The sequence below is a fragment of the Garra rufa genome, chromosome 1 (genome assembly GCF_049309525.1).
Source record: "Garra rufa chromosome 1, GarRuf1.0, whole genome shotgun sequence".
NCBI lineage: Eukaryota > Metazoa > Chordata > Actinopteri > Cypriniformes > Cyprinidae > Garra > Garra rufa.
This window is the reverse complement of record NC_133361.1, coordinates 54,340,329-54,368,179: the sequence shown is the minus strand read 5'-3', so window position 1 is coordinate 54,368,179 and position 27,851 is coordinate 54,340,329. Positions and strand designations below refer to the sequence as shown.

Here is a 27,851-nt window from a genome sequence, read left to right as displayed (position 1 = left end):
GAAACAAAGTGAAAATTATTCAGATTTAAATGATCATTACAAAATATATTTAAATCATATTTCCATAAGGGTGTTAAATTTGATCACTAAATTAACGTCAGCCATTTTTAAAGACCAATGAGAGGGAGTGGTCATGGTGAAACGTCCAATCATTTGGTATCTCTGAAAAGCCCTGAATGTGCTCTGTACAGGACATCCAGACTTAAAACACTGACATGTAAGGACATGTAAAAACTCCATTGCTGGTAGTCAGGAGGATATAGTAGTAGGAAACACTGACCTTTGACTGGTTTCCTACTGATATCCAGTGTTATGTGCAAGTTAAACTCATTATTCCAGTATAAATCTAACTTTATCAGACATTTGTCTTCTGCGTTTAAAGCTCTTAGAAATGACTTACCAATACATAATAGCGAGCATAATCTCCTTCCTTGGAGTAAAAGTTGTACATGTCTGCTGCCACTTGATCCTAAAGATAAAAGACACAAGACTAGATTGAATGTGCTACCCAAGGTCACCTAGAAACCTCAATTCAATCAGACTCACATCCATACCTTGCATATTTCCATTTTGTTCTGGGCTTCATCCATCTCCTCCTTAAGTGTGTCAACTTTGGCAGCCATTGCTTGAGCATTTGCAGCTGACGGATACGCCTTTGTGGCCTGGTGGTACCTGTATTACAGGAGTTTAAAGTATTTTTGCTACTATTCTGAGCAGAGTTTCTTATGCTCACCAAGGACTAATTTACTTTAATAAATACAGTAAAAGCAGTAATATTGTGAAATAGTATTTCCATTTAAAATAACTGAGTTCTATTTAAATATATTTTAAAATGTAATTTATTCCTGAGATGCAAAGCTGAATTTCCAGCATCTTTACTCCAGTCTTCAGCATCACGATTCTTCAGAAATCATTCTAATATGCTGACTTGCTCATGAAAGATTGTTGAAAATAGTTAGAAACTGCTTAATGTTTTTGAGTAATTGTAATTGTTTGCAACACCTCAAACACCTTTACTACAGTCGGTAGTATATATATACACATACCTGGCTTTTGCAGAATCAAAATCCAACACAAGCTTGGCTAAATGTTTCCTCTGCTTCAAAACGTTAGGAATATCCACCTTCAAGCACAAAAATTGAGATGTAACTTACAGTGCTAGTTTAAAAAAGCATGTTATTTGTCATTTGTCTTTGGCTTTCTGTACCTCCGCCAGCTGGTTGAGAGGCTCGAGAAAATTTCTCTCCAGCTGAACTTCATGCTGGCTCTGCTCATAAGCCAGTTTGTTTTCTGCTTCTCCACACACTTCCATCATCTTCCTGTAAATACAAACACAGCCTGGTCATTCATTATTCTTGAATGCTAAACAGATTCTAAACAATAGGGCTGGGCATGATGGCCAAAAATATTTGTACAATATCTCTTTTAACAATTAATGGTGAAGGAAATGCATTCCACATGTTTGTTAGACCTCGAGAATGAATGTAATGAATGTTCTTCTTCTTCCGCTTGAGTATAGACGCTTTTCCTGAACACGGAAGTAAGTCCGACTCTTAACTGAAAGAATGCTTTGCATTTCCGGTCTGCATTGTTTCTAGTCAAATTAGGGTATATTCCGAGCTAATAAACTAATGTTAAACCTATTCAAATGTTTTTAAAAAGCACATGGCTCCATAGCGCCATCACTTGGCAATGTCGCAATGACCGTCATTTGTCAGTGCCTCACTTTAATGAGTGTGTAGATGACCAGAAGCAGCGGACGTTAGCTACATTAAAAACAGATGGACGCTATTTGAAAGGGTTCCTATGGAAACCAGAACAGAAAAGCATTCAATCTGACGTTAGAATTCGTAATGGCGGCGCTCATCGTTTACTCAGGAAAAAGGTCTATACGGCAGCCCATTGAACCGCTTGCTGGAAAGTTCTGAAACTTGGCACACTGATAGAGGATAGTCTCAACATTAACCATTGCAGGTTTGGAGTTTCTAACTCAAATTTTCTAGCACCACCACTTGCTCAAATTTTCACTCATGTTTATGCTAATGCACTGAACCATAAGGTCTAGAACTGGAGGGACAGGTTTGAAAACCCCTGATCTAGAAGGAAATATTTTTAAGAAAAAAGAAAAGGTTAGATTACATTCTGTGTGCAAAAGAAATGTTTTTCCGCAATTTTTAATAGTTCAAAAAACCTACTTTTTCAAACTAGTCCTAGACCGTTTGTATGATTTTCACCAAAATTGGCTCAGATCACTTTTAGACCATGGTGGCAAAAAGTTATGGAATTCAAGTTGATTAGTCAAACCGCTCTCAAAAAATGCACAAACGAATTTTTACAATAACGCACAAAAATGGATGTGAGGCTGTATCTTCACAATGGTTTTGCGTATTAAGACCAAAATAAGTGTGTGTTATAACAACCATGACCTGAGGCAACCTGCTCAGTTTAGAGCAGCGAAATCTAGTGGTCAGGAGATATGAAAAAAATGTCTATTTTAACTTCTGAATAGTTTGGCCAAAAATCACTGGTCTCTTTAGATTCGGAGGAGCATGCCGAGTCCAGCCATACCAACTTTCCCATGTCAGCCATTTTGGATGTTGGCCAATTTGCATTTTGTTGTAAAATTCTATATTTTGCGAACACATTGCCGTCGTTACGAAATTCGGTGTGTCTTGGGCGCTATGATCTAGCAGTACTCAAAAAGTTTGGGAAAAGTTATAAAACAATTAAATAAATAATTAGTCTTTCTCAAATTGTATATTTTTTTTAATGTCGTGAAAACACAATCGTGGACTTTTTCTTTTGCTATCTGAGCAATCTGATGCAAAAAATATTTTTGTAGTACTCTCCCATTGACTGCTCTCAAAGTTGAAATTGAACCCAAGTACGACGACTTCCGCTGCTGAGAAACCCAGAAATGTGAAAAATGTCTATTGCAATGAAAGTGATCTTAACATATTCCTTGGGTCATGCCAAGAACATTACTAATTTTGACATTGTCTGACGAACTTCCTGTCCACCGTTTTGATTAGTATTGCAAACCTACTTTTTTGAACTCCTCCTAGACAATTGGTCCAATTTTCACCAAATTTGACTCATCATCAGACCATACTGACAAAAAGTTATGTACTTCGCGTTGATATATGCATCACCTATTTGTCAAGAGTGATAAAACCATTCATTAACCATTAATAATGAAATTTCCAAAAAACTTTTGATTGCTTAGCCTTTTTGTACTGAAACTGGTCTCAATATATTCCTTGGGTCATGCCAACAACATAGATACCAATTATGTCACAGTTGTTCAAACTTCCCGTCTGCCATTTTGATTTATGTTGAAAACCTACTTTCTTAAACTCCTCCTTGACAATTCATCCAATTTTCACCAAAATCGAATCAGATCATCTTCAGACTGTGCTGACAAAAAGTTATGGATTGTGTTTATAGACTAAACCATTTTTGTATAGCAACATAGCAAACTTGAGACATGATTCCAGACCACGTCCTTGGCTGTATCTCTGCAAAGCTTTGACACACTGACACCAAACTTTATGTTTGCCATTGTCAACTTACAAAGAACACACCATATCAATTTGATAACAGCAGTGATAATCCATTAAATCATATTACAAGTGGTTGTATTTATGATTTTTCAGCCATTTTGACTAAAATCATCCTAAAACAACTAAACCATTTTAAGTCTAACAACATTAATTCATAAGACTTTAAATTTGCAACAAAACATTGCATTTTAATTTTTAGTCAAATAAGGAGCTGTATTTGTATATTGTATAAAAGAAAACTGCATAATACATTTCTTGGCTGTTTGATAATCCATAAAATCACATCAAAGACAACTAGCATAATCCATAAAACTATTTACGAGCTAATTTAACACTATCAACCAATCATAATCTAACAGCATGAGGTCACATTTTCTATTAAGAAGAATAATTTAATATGTTACATAACCCTATTATGAATTTCACTGAACCAACAAATGCTGTTGGGTAATAATGATGCTTCCACTCTATGTTTTCACAGACCAGGCGCGCAAATACACCGCCTGCCTGAGAAAACAGATGATTCAGGGATGTTTGTCTAATGAGAACAGAAACAGTTCCTGCAAGTTCCATCTCTGTTTAAAGTTCTCTCATTATGGGTATGAATCACAGGTCAGATGAACCGGATTATGGGATGGTTTTGTAGAATATGAATGTCTGTCAAAGAGTCAGAGAGTTCATAAACTCACGCGATGAGGGACTCGTCTCCGAGCTGAGTTACTCCATCGAGCATGGATTGTGAAAGGGCCGTGAGCGGAAGCTTTTTCTAAGAGGGGGAAATAAAAACAATTCAAAAGTGTGAACTACGGAGGGATTCGAAAATGTAAAGCTGTTACTTACATGTCTCTTTTCTGCATCTGAGCCCAAGTTTCCCTGCAGACACATGGTCATCTTCTTGTGCACATTATGGGAGACCAGTCGCACATTTTCAAGGCGCCGCTCAATCTGTAACATAATGCGCACATTTGATTCAAATTTAAAATTCACCAAGATTCCAGTATTTCCCAGTTCCATCATCAAAAGTTCCATTCAGCACACTAATCATTACATGCACACCTGTTCTGCATTTCCTGCAGCGCTTAGTCACTTGGGTCTTTGCAAAGTATTGTATGTCCTGCACACCAACACCCTTTAGAGTTTCCCCTTCTTGTAAATGTGCCTATTTATTGATTTCATCTGGACTGTGAATGTGGTATTAAAGGGATAGTTGAACTAAAAATGAAAATAATTACTTACTCTAATGTCGTTCCAAACCTGTAAAACCTTAGTTCATCTTTGGAACACAAATTATGATATTTATGATTACAACTGACACATTCAAGGCCTAGAAATGTAGTAAGGATATCATTAAAATAGTCTATGTGACATCAGTGGTTCAACTGTAATATGAAGCTATGAAAATACTTTTTGTGTGCAAAGAAAACAAAAATAACGACTTCTTTTCATCTGTGTCGGTCTTCAACGCCTGTAGCTTCATGGACTATTTTATCAATGTCCTTACTACCTTTCTGGGCCTTGAACATGTCAGTTGCATTTGGATTTCATTAAAAATACCTTAATTTGTGTTCTGAAGATGAACGATGGGAACGACATGAGGGTGAAAGTACTCAACCAACACTGGTTTATACAGGAAGTCATGTGGGTCAAGTTGGTTAAAAAGCCTGATGAAGGCACAAAGCAGTCATTTCATATCTTTTAAAAGTTAATGTATTCCTGTGATATTAAAGTTGAATTTTCAGCAGCATTACTCCAGTCTTTTAGCCTGACAAGCCAGACCCACATAAATGTAGGGTCTGGGCACTCTCCATAGACAGCGCTCAACCGGAGGGGTGGGATAAACGGTTGTCTTTCAAACTCCCTCTCCACGCAATAGGATAGCGCTACGACCAATCAGAGCAACGAAGAAAGTGACGTAGTCAACTCCAAATACATCCTTCTTTTGTAAGAACGACCTCAGTGCAGTTTCTTGTTATTTTCTCAGAGAAAAGCTTAACTTCAAGTCTTTCAGAGTGGCGGCCAAAGCCGATTCGAAAGAAAGTTGTTTGCTAGCAGCAGCCATCGCTCTATCTCTCACGCATATTTCACGGAACCAGAGAACATCTGACAGAACTTATTGTCGCAGGTCAGTCGTCATCATGTTAAACCCGCCCACCGACTCGTGATTGGCCCGGTCGATTTTGGATTTTTGGAAATCTCAAGTGAACGGAGAGTTACTAGACTGCCCTTGGAAGCAAATGTAATTTGCTGCCGCTAGGGGCGCGTCTAGATTCTAGGCTACCAGTCTTTAGTATCACATGAAATCTTGCTAATTTTCTGCTCAAGAATCATTTCTTATTATTACCAATGTTAAAAACCATTGCTTAATTCTTTTGTGACAAAAATATATTTTTCTTTAGGATTCTTAGATGAACAGAAAATTCCAAAGAACAGCCTTTATTAGAAATAGAAATATTTTCTAACATTATAAATGTCTTTACTGCCACGTTTGATCAGTTCGGTGCATCCTTGCTGAATTTCTTCAAGTATATACGACAATATGAATGTGTTATTGCGAAAAAATACAATCTTGTCTGGGAAAAGCAGAAAAAATAGAGCTTTCTGGTTTCTTTATTGACTTGGCCATCAGTTCTTGACTCATGACCTGCAGTCATAAACACATGCTGCAGAGGAGCCTGGATTGGAAAAGTTTTATAGTGGACAATGTGGTTAAAGAATTAAAGGTACAGTGAATGTGAGGAACCATCTGAACAATGCTGCACTGTGGCCACACTTCTGCACTGTTCCAGCAAAATGTGGATGTCACAACTGCATATATGGGCCATGCTACAGAATTAGTCAAAAGTCAGAGTTGAAAACGTTTAAAAAAAAACATTGTATACATGCAAACTGTAACCTATCCGGTAACACTTTATTTCGATGGTCCATCTGTTGACACTCTACTAGTTATCAGTATTCATTTAGTAGCATGTCAACAGTGCATCAGTTGACATTCAACAACATTGTTTCAACAGACAATCAACATACATTCAACTAACTGCCTGTAGATTATAAGGTGCTTTTTAATTTCTAATCTATAGATTTTACAAAAAGTGCATGTTGACTGTCAGTATGTCTTTTTCAACATGTTATTAACTAATAGTCAGCTAACTTTTTGTAGATTGTGTTACCATCCTCTGAATTATTCACCAATTAAAATTAATCCGTCAGTTGATAGTCTACACAGCCATGTCAACATATGGTCAACAGCATATTATATCATCCTTACTTAAGAGCCTCAAATACATCAAATGAATAATTACTTAACCATCTAATTTTTACCAAAATCACTAGTTTGTTATCTGTTGATAGTTAACTAAACATTAGTTGTGCATCTGTTGTGTGTCAACTAATCTAAAGTTCACATTCAGCAGACTATTAGTAGGCATTCTCAACTAAGCATTTGTAGATATATTTTAGGACTATCCAATTAAAGTGAAAAACAGTTGACACCAGTAGAAAGTCTATAAGCAATCAACAGAACACATACAAGCATGCATTAATTGTATGCAATATATTTGTTTTTGTGTTTGTTCTATTGTATTTTCATTGACTGGTATTGACTTTCATTTTAAACAGCAAATATATTGCATACAATTAATTATATCTACAAATGCTTAGTTGAGAATGCCTACTAATAGTCTGCTTAATGTGAACTTTAGATTAGTTGACACACAACAGATGCACAACTAATGTTTAGTTAACTATCAACAGATAGCAAACTAGTGATTTTGGTAAAAATGAGATGGTTAAGTAATTATTCATTTGATGTATTTGAGGCTCTTAAGGAAGGATGATATAATATGCTGTTGATCATATGTTGACATGGCTGTAGACTATCAACTGACAGATTAATTTTAATGAGTTGGTAGACAATTTAGAAGATGGTAACACAATCTACAGAAAGTTAGCTGACTATAAGTTAATAACATGTTTCAAAAGACATACTGACAGTCAACATGCACTTTTTGTAAAATCTATAAATTAGAAACTAACATGCACTTTATAATCTACAGGCAGTTAGTTGAATGTATGTTGCTTGTCTGTTGAAACAATGTTGTTGAATGTCAACTGATGCACTGTTGACATGCAACTAAATGAATACTGATAACTAGTAGAGTGTCAACAGATGGACCATCGAAATAAAGTGTTACCGTTAATTCTCATATTGTATTTTCAGAAAGTTTTGGACTATTTGTCCTCTCCTCAAATTTGTCACTACTAAAACACAGAAATATCTAGTTTAACAAGAAGGACTATATAGATCTATTAGGTTTTGCTTACATCTACATTGTAAATATATTTTTTGCTATTTTAATATTTATTTAATATTTAAAATCAGTCTTAGCCAATGAACTAAAACATTCCGGTAGTGGCATGGAAAAAGTTCAATAATTTACAAAGAAAATATAAAATAAATAAACAATTTAAAAAAAAAAAAGAATCAAAAAGATACTTTTATAAACAACAATGGAAAAACACAAATATTATTTTAATATCATTTTCATGAATTGAAATTAAGGATTTAGGGTTCGGGCAAGCCACCTCCCAACTGAAATTACACATTAAATGATGATTTTATATATTAAGCTTACTGATATTTTAAATATTATTGTGGGTTTCACTAGATAATAGAAGAATCTTAGTAAGCAAGATTTGAATACCTAAATGCTTTTTAAATCTGTTTTTTAGTTGCTGGTCGGCATTAATTCTGTAGAATGCCCCGTATATTTGCACAAAGACTAAATGCACTTTTGCACATACAAACAGCCTCTAATTTAGAGACTAGCTGGCTGTTCACCTACATCTTATGATGAATAAGAAACTCTGTCAGACTGTTTCAGTTCACACCTCCCATCCTATTTAATCTGGTTCTTTTCTTGCTCAAACCCTGCCCTGTGTGTGTAGATTATACTGCATTTTTTTAAATTAACTAAACCCTTTGACACTTTCAGGAATGAAGGTAGAAAATTAGGCCAGTATTGAGGTTTGTTTACAGTTTGTACACAACCCACTTCAGCAGTAATGGCAAAACCGAGTCTGTCTTCGTAGAGCTGGCAACGAAAGCTGCCAAACTGGCTGATTGTTTTCTTGCAGATTTCTTTCGTTCTCACATGTATGCGCAATAGACTCCTCACAGTTTGCCTGACAGTCCCTCAAATAGCTTCAGACAGTCGCAGTGGAACTGAAACTCTCTCCGTGAGGTGACTGCTCTTTTCAGCATCTCAGAGTCATGCTTTTGTCTGCAACTCAAACAATAAAAGCTCACCACAAAGACGCAAGACTTAGACATGCAACCGATATATGAAACCTACACTGTGTTTGTCTATGCTCTGTTTGTTTCGCACACACTGCATGTGTTGTTTCAGCACCTGATTCACTAAAGAAATCATGCAGATCAAATAATGCCGCAAACATGGGCACTGAATTAGAGCTGTCTGCAGTCTTGTCACAATTTGGCAGTTTGCATTTAAAAAATGTCACCCTGCCAGTCATTTTCCATAAACCAGTGATCAAGTTTCAGATCCAGGTTTGTTACTGGAATGAGGAAAAGGGAAAAATTGGGTGGAAAAGAGCTGCATTACAGATGTTCTGCTCCCAAGCAAAGCAACAATTTGAGACAAACAGGAAACGATGACGGGGCCACACCAGCCTGTGGCTGCACTCACCCTGCAGGGGTCAAAACTCCCATCAGAGCTATTTACACAATACTGACTGTGATGATCTTATTGATGTTAAAACTGTAGTTTGTCAAGCTGCTCATAATCTAAAATGCACTCAAGTTATTCTCATAAAAGAGTAAAAAGCAACACTCAAGCTATTTAATGTGCATCTTTCTCTTCCACCCTTTTTCCTTCCACTCAACTTTCTATTAACATGCTTGGATACAGCACTCTGTGAACAGCCAGCTTCTTTAGCAAAGAATGTTTGTGGCTCACCCTTCTTGTGAAGGGTGTCAATGATTGTCTTCTGGACAACTGTCAGATCAGCAGTCTTCCCCATGATTGTGTAGCCTAGCGAACCAAACTGAGAGACCATTTTGAAGGCTCAGGAAACCTTTTCAGGTCTTTTGAGTTGATCAGCTGATGTCACCATATTATAATTCGTTGAGATGAATTGGTGGGTTTTTGTTAAATATGAGCCAAATCATCACAATTAAAAGAACCAAAGACTTATTTATTACACGAGTTTCACAACTTGAGTTGAATTACTGAAATAAATTAACTTTTCCACATTATTCTAATTTATTGTGCTGCACCTGTATATATACAGGGTAAATTTAACTCATTTTATCTTCTCGGAAGCATGTAAGTATCTTCTGTAGCTTCTGAAGGGCAGTACCAAATATGATATTTTGGCAAAATAAGAAAATGTAAACATCTTAATTTTGTTCAAAAGTTTTCACCCCAGCTCTTAATGCATCGTGTTTCCTTCTGGAGCATCAGTGAGTGTTTGAACCTTCTGTAATAGTTGCATATGAGTCCCTCAGTTGTCCTCATTGTGAAAAATTGGATCTCAAAATCATACAGTCATTTTTGGAAAGGGTTCAAATACACAAAAATGCTGAAAAACCAAAGAACAGCAGGCAGTTTAACTGTTCAGGACTCATGAACAACTATCACTAAACAAAAAAACACAGCTGTGCTGTGGATCATTCAGGTAACAACACAGTATTAAGAAACAACTGTGTGTAAACTTTTGAACAGGGTCATTTTTATAAATTATATAAACGACATGTAAACATCTTTTATGTGAAATATCTTATTCAGGTCAGTACTAAACAAAAAGAAACATGCATTTTGTAAAATCCCTCTTATTTTGGTAAAATAATTAACATTTTGCAGATTCTGCAAGGTGTATGTAAACTTTTGACTTCAACAGTATGTCTATGTAGTTTGTATTAATTGTTATTTATCAGTTTTAACCTATATTTAGTTTTAGTTACTTCAGGACTTAAAGGTAAACTAAACGAAAATGAAAGAATTTCTGCCTTGGCAAGTAACTAAAATAAAATTAGCTTTTTTGTATTTTATTTAAGTTAAGATTTATTCTATTCCAAGTCATGAAAACATTTTTATATTTAAAAACCCCCGAACTGTTATTAAATTAATCTGTTCTCATAAGAAAATATATTTCAGGAGAGTGCATGATTCTTGCTTCAGTTCTATGCAATACAATGTGACATAAAAAACAGCATTTAGGTACGATTTGTTGGTTGGAAAAAGTGGCTCATCTGTTTTGAAACCAGCCACTGAAAAATGTAGTTCAGCTGGCAGTGTTACTCCCCAACGCTGGTTCACGAAAACTCCAACCACGACCCGAGAATCCAGCGGCAGTACAGCTCTAACATAGGCTGTCTGCCAACACCGCTGCCTTTTAATCTGGCAGACCTTCACAAGCCAGAAAACATCTCTGTCTGACTCATTTCAAGAGGGAGTTTATAGCCTATTATCGTGTTACTTTCCCCTCCTGCAAACCTGAGGCGGTGTAGGTCTCAGAGCAATCAGGCAGTTAAACTTCGACCCTTGGACACGGAATGCATGAATGAAGGTGAAGGAGCAGCATATAAAGCAGTGGCGAGAGTCCGTCGAGCTTCAATGATTTCCCTTTCGCTGCGCAGCGTTTTGCACAGGCATGTTTCAACATGAAGTGTTTTTATATAATAAAACAGCAACAGACAAGGTTGATTTGCTTTGTTTTTTGAGTGACTGTTTGCTTTGGAAGATTCTGGTATTGAGCAGTAAATTGCATATATTTAGATTTATATGCATAATTACTAGCGTCTACATGTGCACCAATAAAGCTGCTAAGGCTTGGTGCTCTTTGAGCTATTTTAGGCATTTCTTTGTTCGGAACAGCCGTAGATGCACTCATACTTGTGCAAACATGGGCCGCGTGGCGGTAGAAATATTAAAATCAATTCGTCCCAGACAGTCAGTTGCTTTCCTGTTATCTGCAACCAGCCAGAAAAAGGAACAGGGAGGAGTGTGAAAGATGAGAGATTGTGGGAAAGGAGAAGATGAATGTAAAGGACCAAAGGTCAACTGAGATACTCACAGTGTAACAGAAAGCAACAGAGAGACGATTAGAGAAGCTCATGGTTAACACGAAGAGCTGAAGTCATACATGCTTTGCTATGCCTGAGTATTCACTTTTTGATTAAGAGATTAATATAAATACATCCGGTTTACTGCACAACGATTTTACAAATGAATAAACAAATAAAATAATAAACATATGTAAATATTAAAATACTGATGCATAAATGTTGATTTGAGATGATACGCGAGACAAAAAAGACTTGTATGAAATGTATGAAATGTTTTGCATATGTAGGAAATAGTTTGCCAGGGACAATGGTTAATTGTGTAGCTGAAAACTTTTATGCAAAAAAGTTTGACAGCAGAATGCAGTGATTGAAAAAATCTGAATCAAGTATTCAAAAGAGCCATGAAATAAAACATAACACCTCTATCATTCATTTCTTAAAGATTCACTAACACTAAACTAAACTAAAATTAGCAAAAATAATAATTCAGTGACTTCTAGGGTTACTATTATTGTTAACTAAAACTAAACAGTGTTTAACATTTAATTAAAATAAAATTAAATTAAAGATTAATTATTAAATTTAAAAAAATATTAGATTACAAAATAATATATTAAAATCTTAAAGGAAACCCTGGGTGTTAAGACTTGTATGGCTTAATATAACGTAAATGATGTCTGAAATACAGAAATATGTAGTACAAAACCAATGAAAGATTTATGTTATTTCAAAATTCCACATTGTTTTGGACTATGGGGGCCGCCATTAATTTGTTGACGTGAAATGTTCGCACTTGGTGAGCTACTGGCACTACTTGTTGCTATTTTAACCGCAAAACAGCTCAGAAAACTAAAAAATCTGATACGAAGACCACAGCTACTGAAAGAGCTTACAGGTGGCAATGGACATAAGCATAGACTTAAACCAAATGCAATACAATTGATTTTTCCCTACAAGGAGACTAAACGCCCCCGGATATTGAGTGAAATCCTTGCTGAGAAACTCCTTCAGTGACTGTGGCATCATGACAAGCATCAGGATGTTTACATCCTGTCAGGATGGCATCTAGGGTTTCTTGTCTCTGCCATTTTTAAGGTCTTTCAGTAGCTGTGGTCTACTAAAAGTCTCAAAGGCATCAAAGTCAAAATGTTTTGAGAATAAAGTCAAAATGTTCAGAGTAAGCCGAAATTACTAGAATAAAGTCAAAATGTTTTGAGAATAAAGTCAAAATGTTCAGAGTAAGCCGAAATTACTAGAATAAAGTCAAAATGTTTAGAGAATAAAGTCAAAATGTTTTGAGAATAAAGTCAAAATGTTCAGAGTAAGCCGAAATTACTAGAATAAAGTCAAAATGTTTAGAGAATAAAGTCAAAATGTTTTGAGAATAAAGTCAAAATGTTTTGAGAATAAAGTCAAAATGTTTTGAGAATAAAGTCAAAATGTTCAGAGTAAGCCGAAATTACTAGAATAAAGTCAAAATGTTTTGAGAATAAAGTCAAAATGTTCAGAGTAAGCCGAAATTACTAGAATAAAGTCAAAATGTTTTGAGAATAAAGTCAAAATGTTCAGAGTAAGCCGAAATTACTAGAATAAAGTCAAAATGTTTTGAGAATAAAGTCAAAATGTTCAGAGTAAGCCGAAATTACTAGAATAAAGTCAAAATGTTTTGAGAATAAAGTCAAAATGTTCAGAGTAAGCCGAAATTACTAGAATAAAGTCAAAATGTTTTGAGAATAAAGTCAAAATGTTCAGAGTAAGCCGAAATTACTAGAATAAAGTCAAAATGTTTAGAGAATAAAGTCAAAATGTTTTGAGAATAAAGTCAAAATGTTTTGAGAATAAAGTCAAAATGTTCAGAGTAAGCCGAAATTACTAGAATAAAGTCAAAATGTTTTGAGAATAAAGTCAAAATGTTCAGAGTAAGCCGAAATTACTAGAATAAAGTCAAAATGTTTTGAGAATAAAGTCAAAATGTTTTGAGAATAAAGTCAAAATGTTCAGAGTAAGCCGAAATTACTAGAATAAAGTCAAAATGTTTAGAGAATAAAGTCAAAATGTTTTGAGAATAAAGTCAAAATGTTCAGAGTAAGCCGAAATTACTAGAATAAAGTCAAAATGTTTAGAGAATAAAGTCAAAATGTTCAGAGTAAGCCGAAATTACTAGAATAAAGTCAAAATGTTTAGAGAATAAAGTCAAAATGTTTTGAGAATAAAGTCAAAATGTTCAGAGTAAGCCGAAATTACTAGAATAAAGTCAAAATGTTTTGAGAATAAAGTCAAAATGTTCAGAGTAAGCCGAAATTACTAGAATAAAGTCAAAATGTTTAGAGAATAAAGTCAAAATGTTTTGAGAATAAAGTCAAAATGTTCAGAGTAAGCCGAAATTACTAGAATAAAGTCAAAATGTTTAGAGAATAAAGTCAAAATGTTCAGAGTAAGCCGAAATTACTAGAATAAAGTCAAAATGTTTAGAGAATAAAGTCAAAATGTTTTGAGAATAAAGTCAAAATGTTCAGAGTAAGCCGAAATTACTAGAATAAAGTCAAAATGTTTTGAGAATAAAGTCAAAATGTTCAGAGTAAGCCGAAATTACTAGAATAAAGTCGAAATGTTTAGAGAATAAAGTCAAAATGTTTTGAGAATAAAGTCAAAATGTCGAAATGTTTTGAGAATAAAACGGCATATCACGCCAGCCACCCAATAAATCGCAATAAGCTTTGTGCTTTTGGAACTTTTAATATAAAACAAAATATCAGCTACTAAAATAACAATGGTGACTTTAATGTTGAATGTTGGGTGATTTGTGCAGTTATTCACAGTTGTGATAAACTCATGATCAAGTCATGGAAGGACAAAATATTCAAATATTCACCATAAGAAGGTCGTCATTCAGTACTTCTGTCTTCTCAGCTCTGTGGACAAAAAAGGAAAACAGTGTTTGGTTATATGGACAGACAAAATGTGCAGTGCTTCATGTGACTGTGGCAGCAGGTTAGGCCGGTATCACTATAAAAAGACACCAAACAAACAACACAAACAGGCAAGAACAAAGCTTTAGGTAAAGTTTTCAATTCACATGTAAAATTCACTGGACTTCATTATCATTAACATCATCCACTAAACACATTCACTGCACTTCACTATTTCTAAACTAAACCTCATTTATTTTCCAACCATATCAACAAACGGTCGATTTGGCACACATATCAGACGGAAAAAAAATCCACTTCCTGCTTTCTGCATTCCACATTGTTTGTTATGGCAACAGCAGTAAAGGAGGTGGGGCTGTTGTTGCTTTACACACACTCTTGTCAGCAAAAAGGGGTGTGGCTTCATAACAAATGAGCTGAGACTCCCTTTGACCAGAGGTCATAAAACTATCACGAAGCGTACCATGGAGACACCGTACAGTCAGAACGCTAAAATAGCATGATCTGTGATAGTTTCAGCATTTTTAACTTGTTTTTGGACAGTAAGATTTGTAATGAATTTTAAATACATCTGTTCTGCTCACCAAGCCTGCATTTGTTTGATCTAAAGCACAGCAAAAACAGTACAATTTTTTAATGTTTTTACTATTTAAAATAACTGTGTTCTATTTGAATAAATGTGAAAATGTATTTTATTCCTGTGATTTCAAAGCTGGATTTTTAGCATCATTACTCCAGTCACATGATCCTTCAGATATCATTCTAATATTCAGATTTGCTGCTCAAAAAACATGCATTATTTTTTTACGTTTTTTTGATGAATAGAAAGTTCAGAAGAACAGCATTAACCTTAAAAATAGAAATCTTTTGCAACAACATAATTGTCTTTATCATCCCTTTTGATTAATTTAAAGCATCCGGGCTAAATAAAAATATTAATTTCTATAATTTCTATCCTAAAAAAAAAAACGAAGGCTTTTGAATGGTATATGGTATAATGTTACTAAAGCTTTTTATTTTTCTTTATTTTCTTTTACATATCTTTGGATCTTTCTATTCAACAAAGAATCCTGAAAGAAATGTACTAAAATGTTTAAATATTGAATTTGATAATAATAATAAAAAAAAATGTTTCTTAACCAGCAAATCATCATATTAGAATGATTTCTGAAGGATCATGTGACACTGAAGACTGGAGTAATGATAAAATATTGAAATTTATAAGATTTTAAAATAGATTCAAATAGAAAACAGTTATTTTAAATAGTAAAAATATATCAGTATTACTGTTTTTGCTGTATTTTGGATCAAATAAATGCTGGCTTGGAGAGTAGAAGAGACTTAAACATTAAAAAACTTTTGACTGGTAGTGTGTTTTTCCCCATTTGGTTAAACTGCTGCACCAGCAGTGTAGAGTTAAAAAATAAATAAAGGCAAAACCTTGAATCTTTTTTTATAGAATCTTTATCACCACACAACCAGCGCAGCTGCTATTTGTGTCTACAACTTTCATGTGATGACATTTCCTCAGAGTAAAAAGACCTTTCTCAGGGTCAAGCACTATGGTGATTATTTTGGTTGAGCAGATCAACATTAAAGTTCTTGACAGATATAGCAGGATGTTAAATGCCAAGTGCACCACCTTTTCTAAAAGAGAGAAACCTTGAGAAATAACAGGAGAGATTCCATCCAGTAGAGAAAACTTGGAGAAAAGCCACCAAATCGGTCATGTAACAAGAGAAAATATCCCTAAGATCCAATTACACAGGCTTGAGAATGACCTCACATTAGGCAAGAGGGAATTTTTAGATTCCCATCAATACTGAATTAGCATTGATCCCGTGTTCAGCAAATGCATATCGAGTTATGCGTCAACCTCCAGAAATACCTCAGCTAACATTTCACACACATTCAAACTTGAGAATAAAGCATGCATGCTTTTACAAAGATCTATGAAGACCTAGAACACCAAAACGTCCTTTAAGTATGTAAATATCTCCAAGTAAACTGATTCTGAGCAAGACCAACTGCATCGAAATAATGAGTAATGTAGGGCTGGGCGATAAAACGATAACGATATATATCGCGATAGACAAGAGATCGATATCAATAAAAAATGTGTTCGATAAAACGTTCGATATTTTGTATTCTACGTCGGCCCGCCCAGCCCCCCTTTAACGTTCAGTTCATAGCGCCAGATCACAATAGAAGTTAAGGTTATCTTTCCTACAGAACGGGTCCATGTTGTTGAATTAAACAAACTAAATAGCCTTATGTTATTTATCTTATTCACACGACGGCATTTGATTTCTGTCTCTACATGATCGCGCGTTTACAATGTCTCCTCACAGACGGGATCGCGGACTCCATTCATAAAAACGGACTTTACTATAGGGCGGAATGCCGCGGAATTCGTCGATTTTTGGACCAATAAATCAAAAGTTGGTCTGTTAATTAATTCAGATCGCGATATGGACTAGTGTCTGTGAAAACTGAAATGCAAAAAGACCGTTTCAATAAGAATCCTGCATGTTCCGTTTGCCTTTATATGTATGAATGGAGGAGAAGCGTTATATTTTCACTACACTCATACTGAAGCACACCTGACGCTCCCGCTAATTTTTGGCCTTTGCATCTCACATGAACAGACAAACTCCAATAAATACATCTCCAAAGCTGCTGTGAGTGTCACTTTTTGTCAATTTTACCGTTTCATTAGTGAAACTAGCATCATTCATACTGTATTACACACTGAAACTTCATGGCAACCCGTCAAAATAAAAGTGCGGTTTAACGTGTAACAGAACAATATTAGTCTTGTATTACTTTGTACAGTATAATGTAGGTGTTTATATGTTCACATTTAAATAATTTACATAAAATAATATTTATGATAAAAAATAAAATAAATAGTCACCACTTAATTGTTGAAAAAATACTATTATTAAACCTTTTTTTAACTGAATATAATTTTTCTTCTATGTATTAATTTTAACAGTAAAGCTCCATTTATTTTTATATAAAAATAAATCAGTGATTTTGTTTTCATTTGATTTTCAGGAAAATTAAAACAAGAATTTCTGAAAAAAAAAAAAAAAAGATTGTAAGGCCCTATTGTTCAAAATGTTGAAAGTTTTGGACTTATTTTTTCACTTAAATAAATATTTTTGTTATTACACAAAGTATAGGCTAAAGTACCGGGAAAGAAGTAATGTTGGCTACTGGCAACCAGCAGTCTGTGCTGAAATAAATATTATCAGCCAAGTACTTTGCAACAACCGTACTTCTGGGCCATACATTAGCTTGACCATTCACTTCATCGACATTGAATGGGGTTTGAATTGAGGATTAAGAGATAATTAAGTGTATATTGTGACTTATGTTTACATTTTAATTATTTGAGTTTTCCATGGTTGTTGACATTTCTGTCTTAATAACTGAGGGGATTATGATCAGAGGCAGGTTAAGTTTAAAATAAAAATGCTTGAGTGTAATATATTTTTCTCCTGGTCCTTATTTTAAATGGGTCATAAAAATATCAATAATTATCGATATCGACCGATATGAAACACTGATATCATGATATAGTTTTCAGCCATATCGCCCAGCCCTAGAGTAATGTATTATTCTGTGATTTGTAAGCAGCACAAGTCAACTCCTTTATGAACTCAAGCATCTTTATGTTTGAAATGGCAAATAAAATTGATCATTTAAATCCATATTAAAGCAGAATTTAATTGGTGCACAAAAACGTAAATTCTGTTTGCTCCATATGTGACTCTGAACCACAAAACAAGTCTTAAGTAGCACGGGCATATTTGTAGCAATAGCCAAAAATACACTGTATGAGTCAAAATGATATATAGGATCATTAGGATATTTAAGTAAAGATCATGTTCAATGAACATATTTTGTACATTTTCTACCATATATATATATATATATATATATATATATATATATATATATATATATATATATATATATATATATAAACTTAATTTTGGATTAGTAATATGCATTGCTAAACTTTAAAGGCGATTTTCTCAATATTTTTATTGTTTTGCACCCTCAGATTGCAGATTTTCGGCCAAATATTTCCCTATCCTAATGAACAATACATTGAAAGCTTATTTTTTTCAGATGATGAATAAATCAATTCTGTCAAAAAACATACCCTTATGACTGGTTTTGTGGTCCAGGGTCACATATTATTGGTATGGATGCACCAGTATGAAATGTTTCATTGTGGGTGACTTTCCAACTGTGTTTTTTCATTTTAGTTTGCACTTATAGGAACATAAGGGATGATGTTCAATTATGTCAAATATTTAATTATCAAGAATAACGAAGTATAATGTTTACCCATATTCAAGCTGAATCTGATTGGTAGCTTTGTCTGTAAATATAACATCCGATCAATGGTACTGAAGCTTGGAACTTGCATAACGTCCCTAAAAGAGCTTTGCAGGCCTTTTTAATTCAGTAAACACGTGTGACCCCAAAAAACAAAGGGTTTAATTGGCGATGTTTATGTGAAAAGATTAAAATCCCTCCAGATTACCTTAGTTGGTATTTGGTCATTCAACAAAGAGATATTGTTACCTTGAGTATTTCCGATGACTGAATTTGAGTTTAAAAACTGAATGTACAAACCACTTGCCCTATTTCTAACTTCCACTGTCAAATTTAACATTATTTCTGAATGTTCTGAATGTCATTCAGTTTTTAAAAAAACTTAAAGGGATAGTTCAGCCAAAAATGAAAATCACCCCATGATTTACTCACCCTCAAGCCATCCTAGGTGTAAATGACTTTCTTCTTTCAGATGAATACAATCGGAGTTATATTTAAAAATGTCCTGGCTCTTCCGAGCTTTATAATGGCAGTGAATGGCTGTTGACTTTTTGAAGTCCAATTAAGTGCATCGATCCATCATAAAAAGTGCTCCACACAGATCTGGGGGGTCAGTAAAGGCCTTCTGAAGTCAATCAATGCATTTGTGTAAAAAACATTCACAAGCATTCACTAACTGTCTCATTTACGAGAGAGTGTTGTTCCAGTGGATGACGTAGGAGGTAGGCGTAGTGTAATCTACGTTGAGAATATGCTAGTCTCACAAGAACTATGTTTTGTTCACAGCAAAGGAAAACCAGTCTCTTAACTTATAACAAAATCCCTCTAATATTTTTTCTCTACAAATGATCATTTTGTACTTTTCTCTTGTGGAAACGAGTGCAACAGTTAGTGGAAGCTTGAGATTACAGCTTTAAATATGGATATTTTTCTGACACAAATACACCGATTCACTTCTGAAGGCATTTATTAACCCCACAGAGATGTGTGGAGCACTTTTTATGATGGATGGATGGACCTTATTGGGTCAACACCCATTCACTGCCATTATAAAGCTTGGAAGAACCAAGACATTTTTCAGTATAACTTTGTCTTCGTCTGAAAGAAGAAAGTCATATACACCTATGATGGCTTGAGGGTGAGTAAATTGTTGTGTAATTTCTTTTTTTTTTTTTTTGGGGGGGGGGGGGGTAATTAGCTAAATGTTCCTACAATGGAAGTTGGAAATAGGGCAAGTGGTTTGAACATTCAGTTTTTAAAAAAAATGTTTGTCATCGGAAATACTCAAGGTAACAATCTCTAACAATAATCTCTTTTGTTTACAGCAAAGAAAAAACAGTCTCTTGCCTTATATCAAAATCCTCCAATATTTTTCCCAACAAATCCTCGTTTTGTATTTTTTGTCTGTTGTGTAAGCAAATATGGATATTTTTCTTACACAAATTTACTTCAGGAGGCCTTTATTAGCCCCTGGAGCTGTGTGGAGCACTTTTATGATGGATGGATGAACTTTATTGGACTTCAAAAAGCCAACACCCATTCACTACTATTATAAAACTTGGAAGAACCAGGACATTTGTCAATAAAACTTAGATTGTCTTTGTCTGAAAGAATTAAGTCATATACACCTACAATGGCTTGAGGGTGAGTAAATTGTTGGGTAATTTTCATTTTTGGGTGAACGATGCCTTTAAGGTTTTTAAAACTGAATGACATTCAGAACATTCAGAAATAATGTTAATTAGCACAATGTTCTTACAATGGAAGTGGTTTGTACATTCAGTTTTTTCAACAAAAACGTAGTCATCGGAAATACTCAAGGAAAACCAATCTCTTGGCTTATATCAAAATCCTACAATTATTTTCTCTACAAACCCTCGTTTTGTACTTTTTGTCTCTCGTGTAAGTGAGTACAACAGTTAGCGGAAGCTAGAGATTACAGTTTAGAAAGGTTTAAATATGGATATTTTAACACAAACACATTGATTCACTTCAGTAGGCCTTTATTAACCCCTGGAGCTATGTGGAGCACTTTTTATGATGGATGGATGAACTTTATTGGATTTTAAAAAGTCAACACCCATTCACTACCATTATAAAAGCTTGGAAGAACAAGGACATTTGTCAACATAACTTAGATTGTCTCTGTCTGAAAGAATTAAGTCACATACAACTAGGATGGCTTCAGGATGAGTAAATCATGCCATAATTTTAATTTTTGTCTGAAATGTCCCTTTAAGATAGCTTTTTGTTTTATCATTTTGCAAACTTCATGGCAATGTTTCTCTGAATATTTAAAAGTAGTAAGATGAGCATCCAACTAAAACTAAATACCATTTTTGTGCTAACGTTTTGAGCACATTATTAAAAACTAGATAACTTTAAACATTCTATTAATGTTCCTGAAAGAACGTTTGTTCATAACTTTGAGGGAACCTTTCCAGAAGTTCAGAGAATGTTCCCTGTTGTTAGATCAACTATAAGATCAATGACACATAATAAAGCATGTAGACAGAGTGCCTTTTGCCAGGATTTTCTTTTGACCAGCTCACTGAACATCTGGTTTTGATTTCAGGAAAAGAAGGAAATTCTATGTTCATCGGCATGCTTAAAAAGCATAAATATCCTGGATCTAAATGGACAGTTTTGATGATTAGAGCCCTGCTGTCTGCACCACCACTTTTGTTTGATTCATACATGCAGAAACACAAAATTAGCAAGAAATGACCCAGTTTTAGACACTGCCACCAGATTGCAACGTTTTGGACGCAGCTGTGTATTGTTTGTACTTTTAGATTTAAAAATCAATTGCATTTCAAGCTGGATTTTCACATTCTCTAAATTCAAATTTAAAGATACAGAATATGTCCTACAACATTTATAATTTTTAATCAATGACTTCAAGTTACCAAGTTAAAAAAAATCAGCAATAAATATATATCACAAAATTTCAGTGTAAAATCTCTGACAGTGTTTCCTTTTGCAGCAGAGGCTAAACTAACTGGGGCCTCAACTTAACCGACTGTATCAAAACGTGGCGTCTCTCTGGCCTGGAAAGCCGCCACGAGCGCTGGCCCGACTATTATACCTCCGACTCTGGATTACCCCAGATCTGCATTCTGCATCAGACGCTCTGATAGACTTTGACAAGCGAGTGATGAATCTAGCAGCTGCCTGAGATGCTCAACTCGCAAAAGAAAACGTGTGAATGTAAATAAAGACAATTTCTTGGCAAAAACAAAATGCAAAAGTCAAGCTCTATGTGAAAAGCATCCAAGATATTCTGAACTAACTTAACCCTTTCTCCTTCGTACAAGCAAACATGCAAAGCGAGGCAACTCACGACTGTCATTCTCTGACAGGCCCTTGAAATATCTGTGCAGGGAAACCAGTCAAGACAACTTGAATTTCCTCTTGCTGTTACTGAGCAAGTTCCTTGAAATCTGCGGAGATTGACTACCACTAAACTAAAAAATGCTCATGTTTGCAATTAGAAGTCAAGCTACTTTTTGATTTTAGATTATTTTTTTGAACATTTATCTATATTTTAAACTGTACATTATAATATTGTGATGCCAGTTAAGCATCACAACATTTATTTTGAACTGAGAAAAAAATAAAAATAAAAATTACATGACAAATAATTAATGATTCATTGCATCCAAAATAAAAGTTTGTGTTTACATAATATACGTGTGTGTACTGCGTATATTTATATGTGCATATAAATACACACATATGTATATAATTAAGAAATATTCACACGTATACAGTTTACATAAACCTTGCAGAATCAGCTAAATTTGAGGGATCATACAAAATGCATGTTATTTTTAATTTAGTACTGACCTGAATAAGCGATTTCATATAAAATATGTTTGCTAAATAAAATAAAAAATTATAAAATAATAGCTGAATTTTAAAAAATTACCCTGTTCAAAAGTTTACATACACTTGATTCTTAATACTGTGTGTTGTTACCTGAATGATCCACAGCTTTGTCTTTATTATTTAGTGATAGTTGTTCATGAGTCCCTGAACTGCTCGCTGTTCTTCAGAAAAAAATCTTTCAGGTCTCACAAATTTATGTTTTTTTCAGCGTTTTTGTAGCATGGCTAACGCCAAACCACGTCATGATTCGTGGTTTGGGAACCATGGGCCGGATTCACGAATATCTTCTTAAGAAATAAATTAAGAAATATTAAGATAAATTCTAAGAAGTTCGTAAGAATGTTCTTAAGTGCAATTCTTGAAAAAATCTTAAGAAGTTCTCAAATATGTTCTTAAGAACATCTTAATTTTTTTCTTAAGAAAAAAAAAATGATACATCTACCTGAGTGAATACATGGCTGAAGACACATTTATAAACACTTCAAAGTCTTTTTTGCGGTTTCTGCAGATTACCCTAATAATCAAACACGCACATTTTCACGAGCTTGACTGGCGCTCGGCTTCATGTTTTTAATGCGCCGTGTTTTGAACCGTTACTTTTAAAGGGTCTGTCTTAAGATTTGGCGATCAGTTTTATTCACTATTGTGTTGTTTTTGTTCCCTCGTCCGAATGAACGCTTCCGGTATGTGCGCGCTGCTACAGCAAACGCACATATGCGCTAAAATACGTACGGCCAAAGAATGACGTATTTATTGGCCAAGTAAAATAAAAAATGTTTAATTAAACTCCCTGTCTGACTCGATTTTGTAGAGTTGCTACTAAGTTTTGATGTTGGCAAAAAGTAGGGTCTTACATAATCATGACAGATCATTGTTTACATTATCAGTCATTGCTGTCACTTCAGAGAACTCATGCTCAACTCTATTAATAGTCCTAATATGCATTATATGTAGCTAGTAGTGTTGCAATGCTTAAATATAACAGTTAATTTGAAATAACCCAATACATTCATGAAATAATTCTTACTATTTGGGATTTAAGACAAGTCTCTGGCTATCCTAACTTTAAGAAGTTATTTACGATGGTTTTTAAGAAGATTCTTTTCAAGAATTTGAATTTTCTTAATTTTTGTCTTAAGAACAATCTTAAGTAAAAGATAAGAATATTCTTAAGACGATTTTTTGGGAATACAAAATATTCTTAACTTTTTTCTTATTTTAAGAAATAAGAAGAAAATGGCAGTTAAGAAGAAAATTCTTCTTAAGAATGTTTCGTGAATCTGGCCCCACATGTTCATTTTCTCGTATTTGAGGCGTGGTTTACGAATGCCCAGAGCTGTTTATTGAATGTCTATCAAATGCGCCTGTGCGTAGCTCATAGCCAATCTTTTCAATTATACCTGATACTGGCCGCCTCCTGTACCTGGTCTCGCTAAGCCCCATTGCCCAACACCGTGTCTACACTGGACGCGAGCAGCGCGATGCGACACGGCAAATCCCCGACAGTAATCTGCTGCCGCGTTCTATTTGTGACGTGCTCACACAAAGTTTAAATGATTTGCAACGGTCGCTTTGTCGCGTCCAGTGTAGACAGACTTTATCTGTTGCGGCGCGACAACTGTCGCGTCCGGTGTAGACACGGTGTTAGCCACTAACGGGGCCAAAGCCTGTTGGTAGCAGGGCAAAAATATCCTCCTTGGTTATGAAATGGTTTAACGCCAAAAGATGCTCTTTTTTCAAAATAAACTTGCGTTCTAAACTACTTAGAACACGATCTAAGGCTGCATCGAAAGACTCTGCTGCCATGCTGGATCCATAATTATAAACAAACTGCTTCGGTGAGTCGCATAGAAGGCGTCATTGTCTTGCTGCTCCCTCCCTGTTCTGTGATTGGTTCCCTATCTGAGGTGAAAATTTGGTCCATGCAGCGTGAATAAAATCGTGCTGCGTGCAAGGCAGCATGGGGAAACCCAGGCTAGCGTTTTTGTGTATTTGAACCCTTTCCAGCAATGACTGTATGATTTTGAGATTCATCTTTATACTGATGACAACTGAGGGACTCATATGCAACTATTACAGAAGGTTCAAACTCTCACTGATGCTTCAGAAGGAAAAATGATGCATTAAGACTTGGGGGTGAAAACTTTTTGAATTTGAAGATCAGGATAAAATGAACTTATTTTGTCTTCTGGGAAAATGTAAGTATCTTCTATAGCTTCTGAAGGGCAGTACTAAATGAAAAAAAAATTTGATTTAGGTAAAATAAGAAAAATGTAAACATTTTCATTCTGTTGAAAAGTTTTCACCCCCGGCTCTTAATGCAAAATTTTTCCTTCTGGAGCATCAGTGAGCGATTGAACCTTCTGTAATAGTTGCATATGAGTCCCTCAGTTGTCCTCAGTGTGAAAAGATGGATCTATGGTGGCCGAGAGAGGCCAACGCGCTGCAAACAAGAAAACACATGCAAACAGAAAAAAACGACAACAAATTAAGAAAACATCTTCATCAGTTTGACAACACAGGCGCTGCAAATCCTCGCAACGCAAACACAAATACGGAAACGTGCTGCAAATTCTCACAACACAACCAAACTCAGAAACGCGCTGCGAACACACGAGGGCGCTGTAAACTAACAAACGCGCTGCATATAGCACGGTCCACAACGGAAATGTTTCAGGGGGACCTCAAAAAGTGACGAACTCATCTGGGACCTGATTATTTATAGCACTATATTACCTGATTATTTATATCACTATCACCTTTAAGTGATACTATACTATCACTAAAAGGCGATAGTTCACCGTTAACACCTCTGCTCTGACCAACAGCCACTGAAAAAATAATCAGGTCCCAGATGGGTTCGTCACTTTTTGAGGTCCCCCTGAAACATTTCCGTTGTGGACCGTGCTATATGCAGCGCGTTCGTGTGTTCGCAGCGCGTTCGTGTGTTCGCAGCGCGTTTCTGAGTTTGGTTGTGTTGTGAGAATTTGCAGCGCGTTTCCGTATTTGTGTTTGCGTTGCGAGGATTTGCAGCGCCTGTGTTGTCAACCTGATGAAGATGTTTTCTTAATTTGTTGTCGTTTTTTCTGTTTGCATGTGTTTTCTTGTTTGCAGCGCGTTGGCCTCTCTCGGCCACCGTATGGATCCCAAAATTCAAGATTTTTCTGAAGAACAGCAGGCAGTTTAACTGTTCAGGACAAACAAGGGACTCATGAACAACTATCACTAAACAAAAAAACACAGCTGTGGATCATTCAGGTAACAACACAGTAATAAGAATCAAGTGTATGTATACTTTTAAACAGGTTCATTTTTATAAATTCAACTACTATTTTCTCTTGTGGACTATATGTAAATGTATTATTTTGTGAAATATCTTATTCAGGTCAGTACTGAATACAAAATAATATGCATTTTGTATGATCCCTCTTTATTTTGGTAAAATAATTAACATTTTGCAGATTCTGCAAGGAGTATATAAGCGTTTTAAACTCAACTGTATATTCACTTCTAGATATGACTTATAGATAAATATATATTATATACAATTGTTAAATATATAAATGTATGCGTGTATTCACATATACAACTAAGTTTACAACACACATATTATGTAAACACAAACATTTATTTGGGATTCGATTAATCACGATTAAACAATTTAACATCTGATTTTATATTGTCCAGACCCATACATCAGTTAATTTTTAATTACTGGTGTGTCCCTAATTATTGTTAAATGAGAGATTCAATAAATATTAGCTACATTATTTTAATAAAATGTCAGTCACCTGCCAAGTCACTTCAACTAAAAAAAAAAGGACTTTTACAGAAGTATACAGATTTATCCATTATCATTTTAATACGGTTAGTATACTGTATTTCTTATTTCAGTAAAATAGATGATTGGTGAGCCCGATACAGATGTTAATATAAAAATACAAATCTTATTCTGTAAATCCAGTTCTGTACTGTACATAGGATAAGCTTTAAACTTTTATACGCAATATCAAACAAACTTTTACAATCTATGGTGATTTCATAACATGTCATGACCAAATATCATGTGTAGTTTATAACTTTAACCACCTCAGCCTTGCTTTTGCTCTGTGCACTTCAGTTTTATCACAGTTCAGTCCTGCGCGCACACACACAAACTGACACTCCCAACTTTAGTGTGTACATTTTTACACGAACCACAGTAGAAATATTTTAAACAATCAGTATATAATCCACTCACCTGCCAACGGTCTGGTTGGCGAGCTGTTTCATGCGGTTGAACTGTTTCTTCATCTTGGATCGTCTTCAGCCACCAACATATAAAAGTTTAAGAAGTCGCTGTTTTATCAAACTGACGGCCGCACACGCGACGCTCCCATTGCGCACACAGAACTGGATCCAAACCGGAGAATCTGTGTCATTTACTGCTCATATTCATTTATAAACCGTGCGTCAAACGTGTTGCTTTCGTTTCTCATCCTCTCGATTTCTGATTTAGTCAGTAGACAGCAGTAACACCGAGGAAATAGGAAGTGCAGTTCACTTCCCTATTGTGGAGCGCAGTGGGTTGTGACACATGACACTTTGACTGAAGTAGTCTGATTAAACTAGATGGTTAACACTTTGGTTTCATATAATCAGAAAGCTAACACTTTATGTATATATGTTAGAGATTTATGATATCAGTAGGGATTTGTTAAATTCAAAAAATTCTAAATAACAATTCACTCCATTTAAATCCATTATAATGAAGTTACACCACTTATTTTTCTCTGTAATAGCGCCATCTTCAGTCCAAAGCGTAGTAGCTGCTGCATTTACAAATTGAAGTCAAACGTACTATAAACCATAACTTAATTCTTAAAATTTAGCCATTAAGATGTTGTATTATTATAGCAACTCCAATGGTCCAGACTGTGGAAGAAAATGATTTAGAAAAAAATATGGAAACATGTCTCTGCTTAAAACAAGCATATTTTTATGATCAACGCTTTAGTTTTAATCATGGGAGTCAAAACATTTACC

The 27,851-nt window shown here is 34.9% G+C and overlaps 1 protein-coding gene across 3 annotated transcripts in view; it reads right to left on the bottom strand.

Moving 5' to 3' along the window:
* arhgap17b (Rho GTPase activating protein 17b) overlaps positions 1 to 27,363 on the bottom strand; it is a 53,604-nt gene extending 26,241 nt beyond the window's left edge. For all 3 annotated transcript variants that reach the window (XM_073842781.1, XM_073842797.1, XM_073842790.1), the window contains exons 1-8: positions 27,067 to 27,363; positions 14,522 to 14,561; positions 4,404 to 4,508; positions 4,253 to 4,329; positions 1,208 to 1,319; positions 1,047 to 1,123; positions 555 to 672; positions 401 to 469 (exon numbers count right to left, since the gene is read on the bottom strand). In XM_073842781.1, the coding sequence (XP_073698882.1) occupies positions 401 to 469; positions 555 to 672; positions 1,047 to 1,123; positions 1,208 to 1,319; positions 4,253 to 4,329; positions 4,404 to 4,508; positions 14,522 to 14,561; positions 27,067 to 27,119 (651 nt within the window). In that variant the 5' untranslated portion in view covers positions 27,120 to 27,363. The remainder of the gene's footprint in view (positions 1 to 400; positions 470 to 554; positions 673 to 1,046; positions 1,124 to 1,207; positions 1,320 to 4,252; positions 4,330 to 4,403; positions 4,509 to 14,521; positions 14,562 to 27,066) is intronic.
* Positions 27,364 to 27,851: the final 488 nt, after the last annotated feature.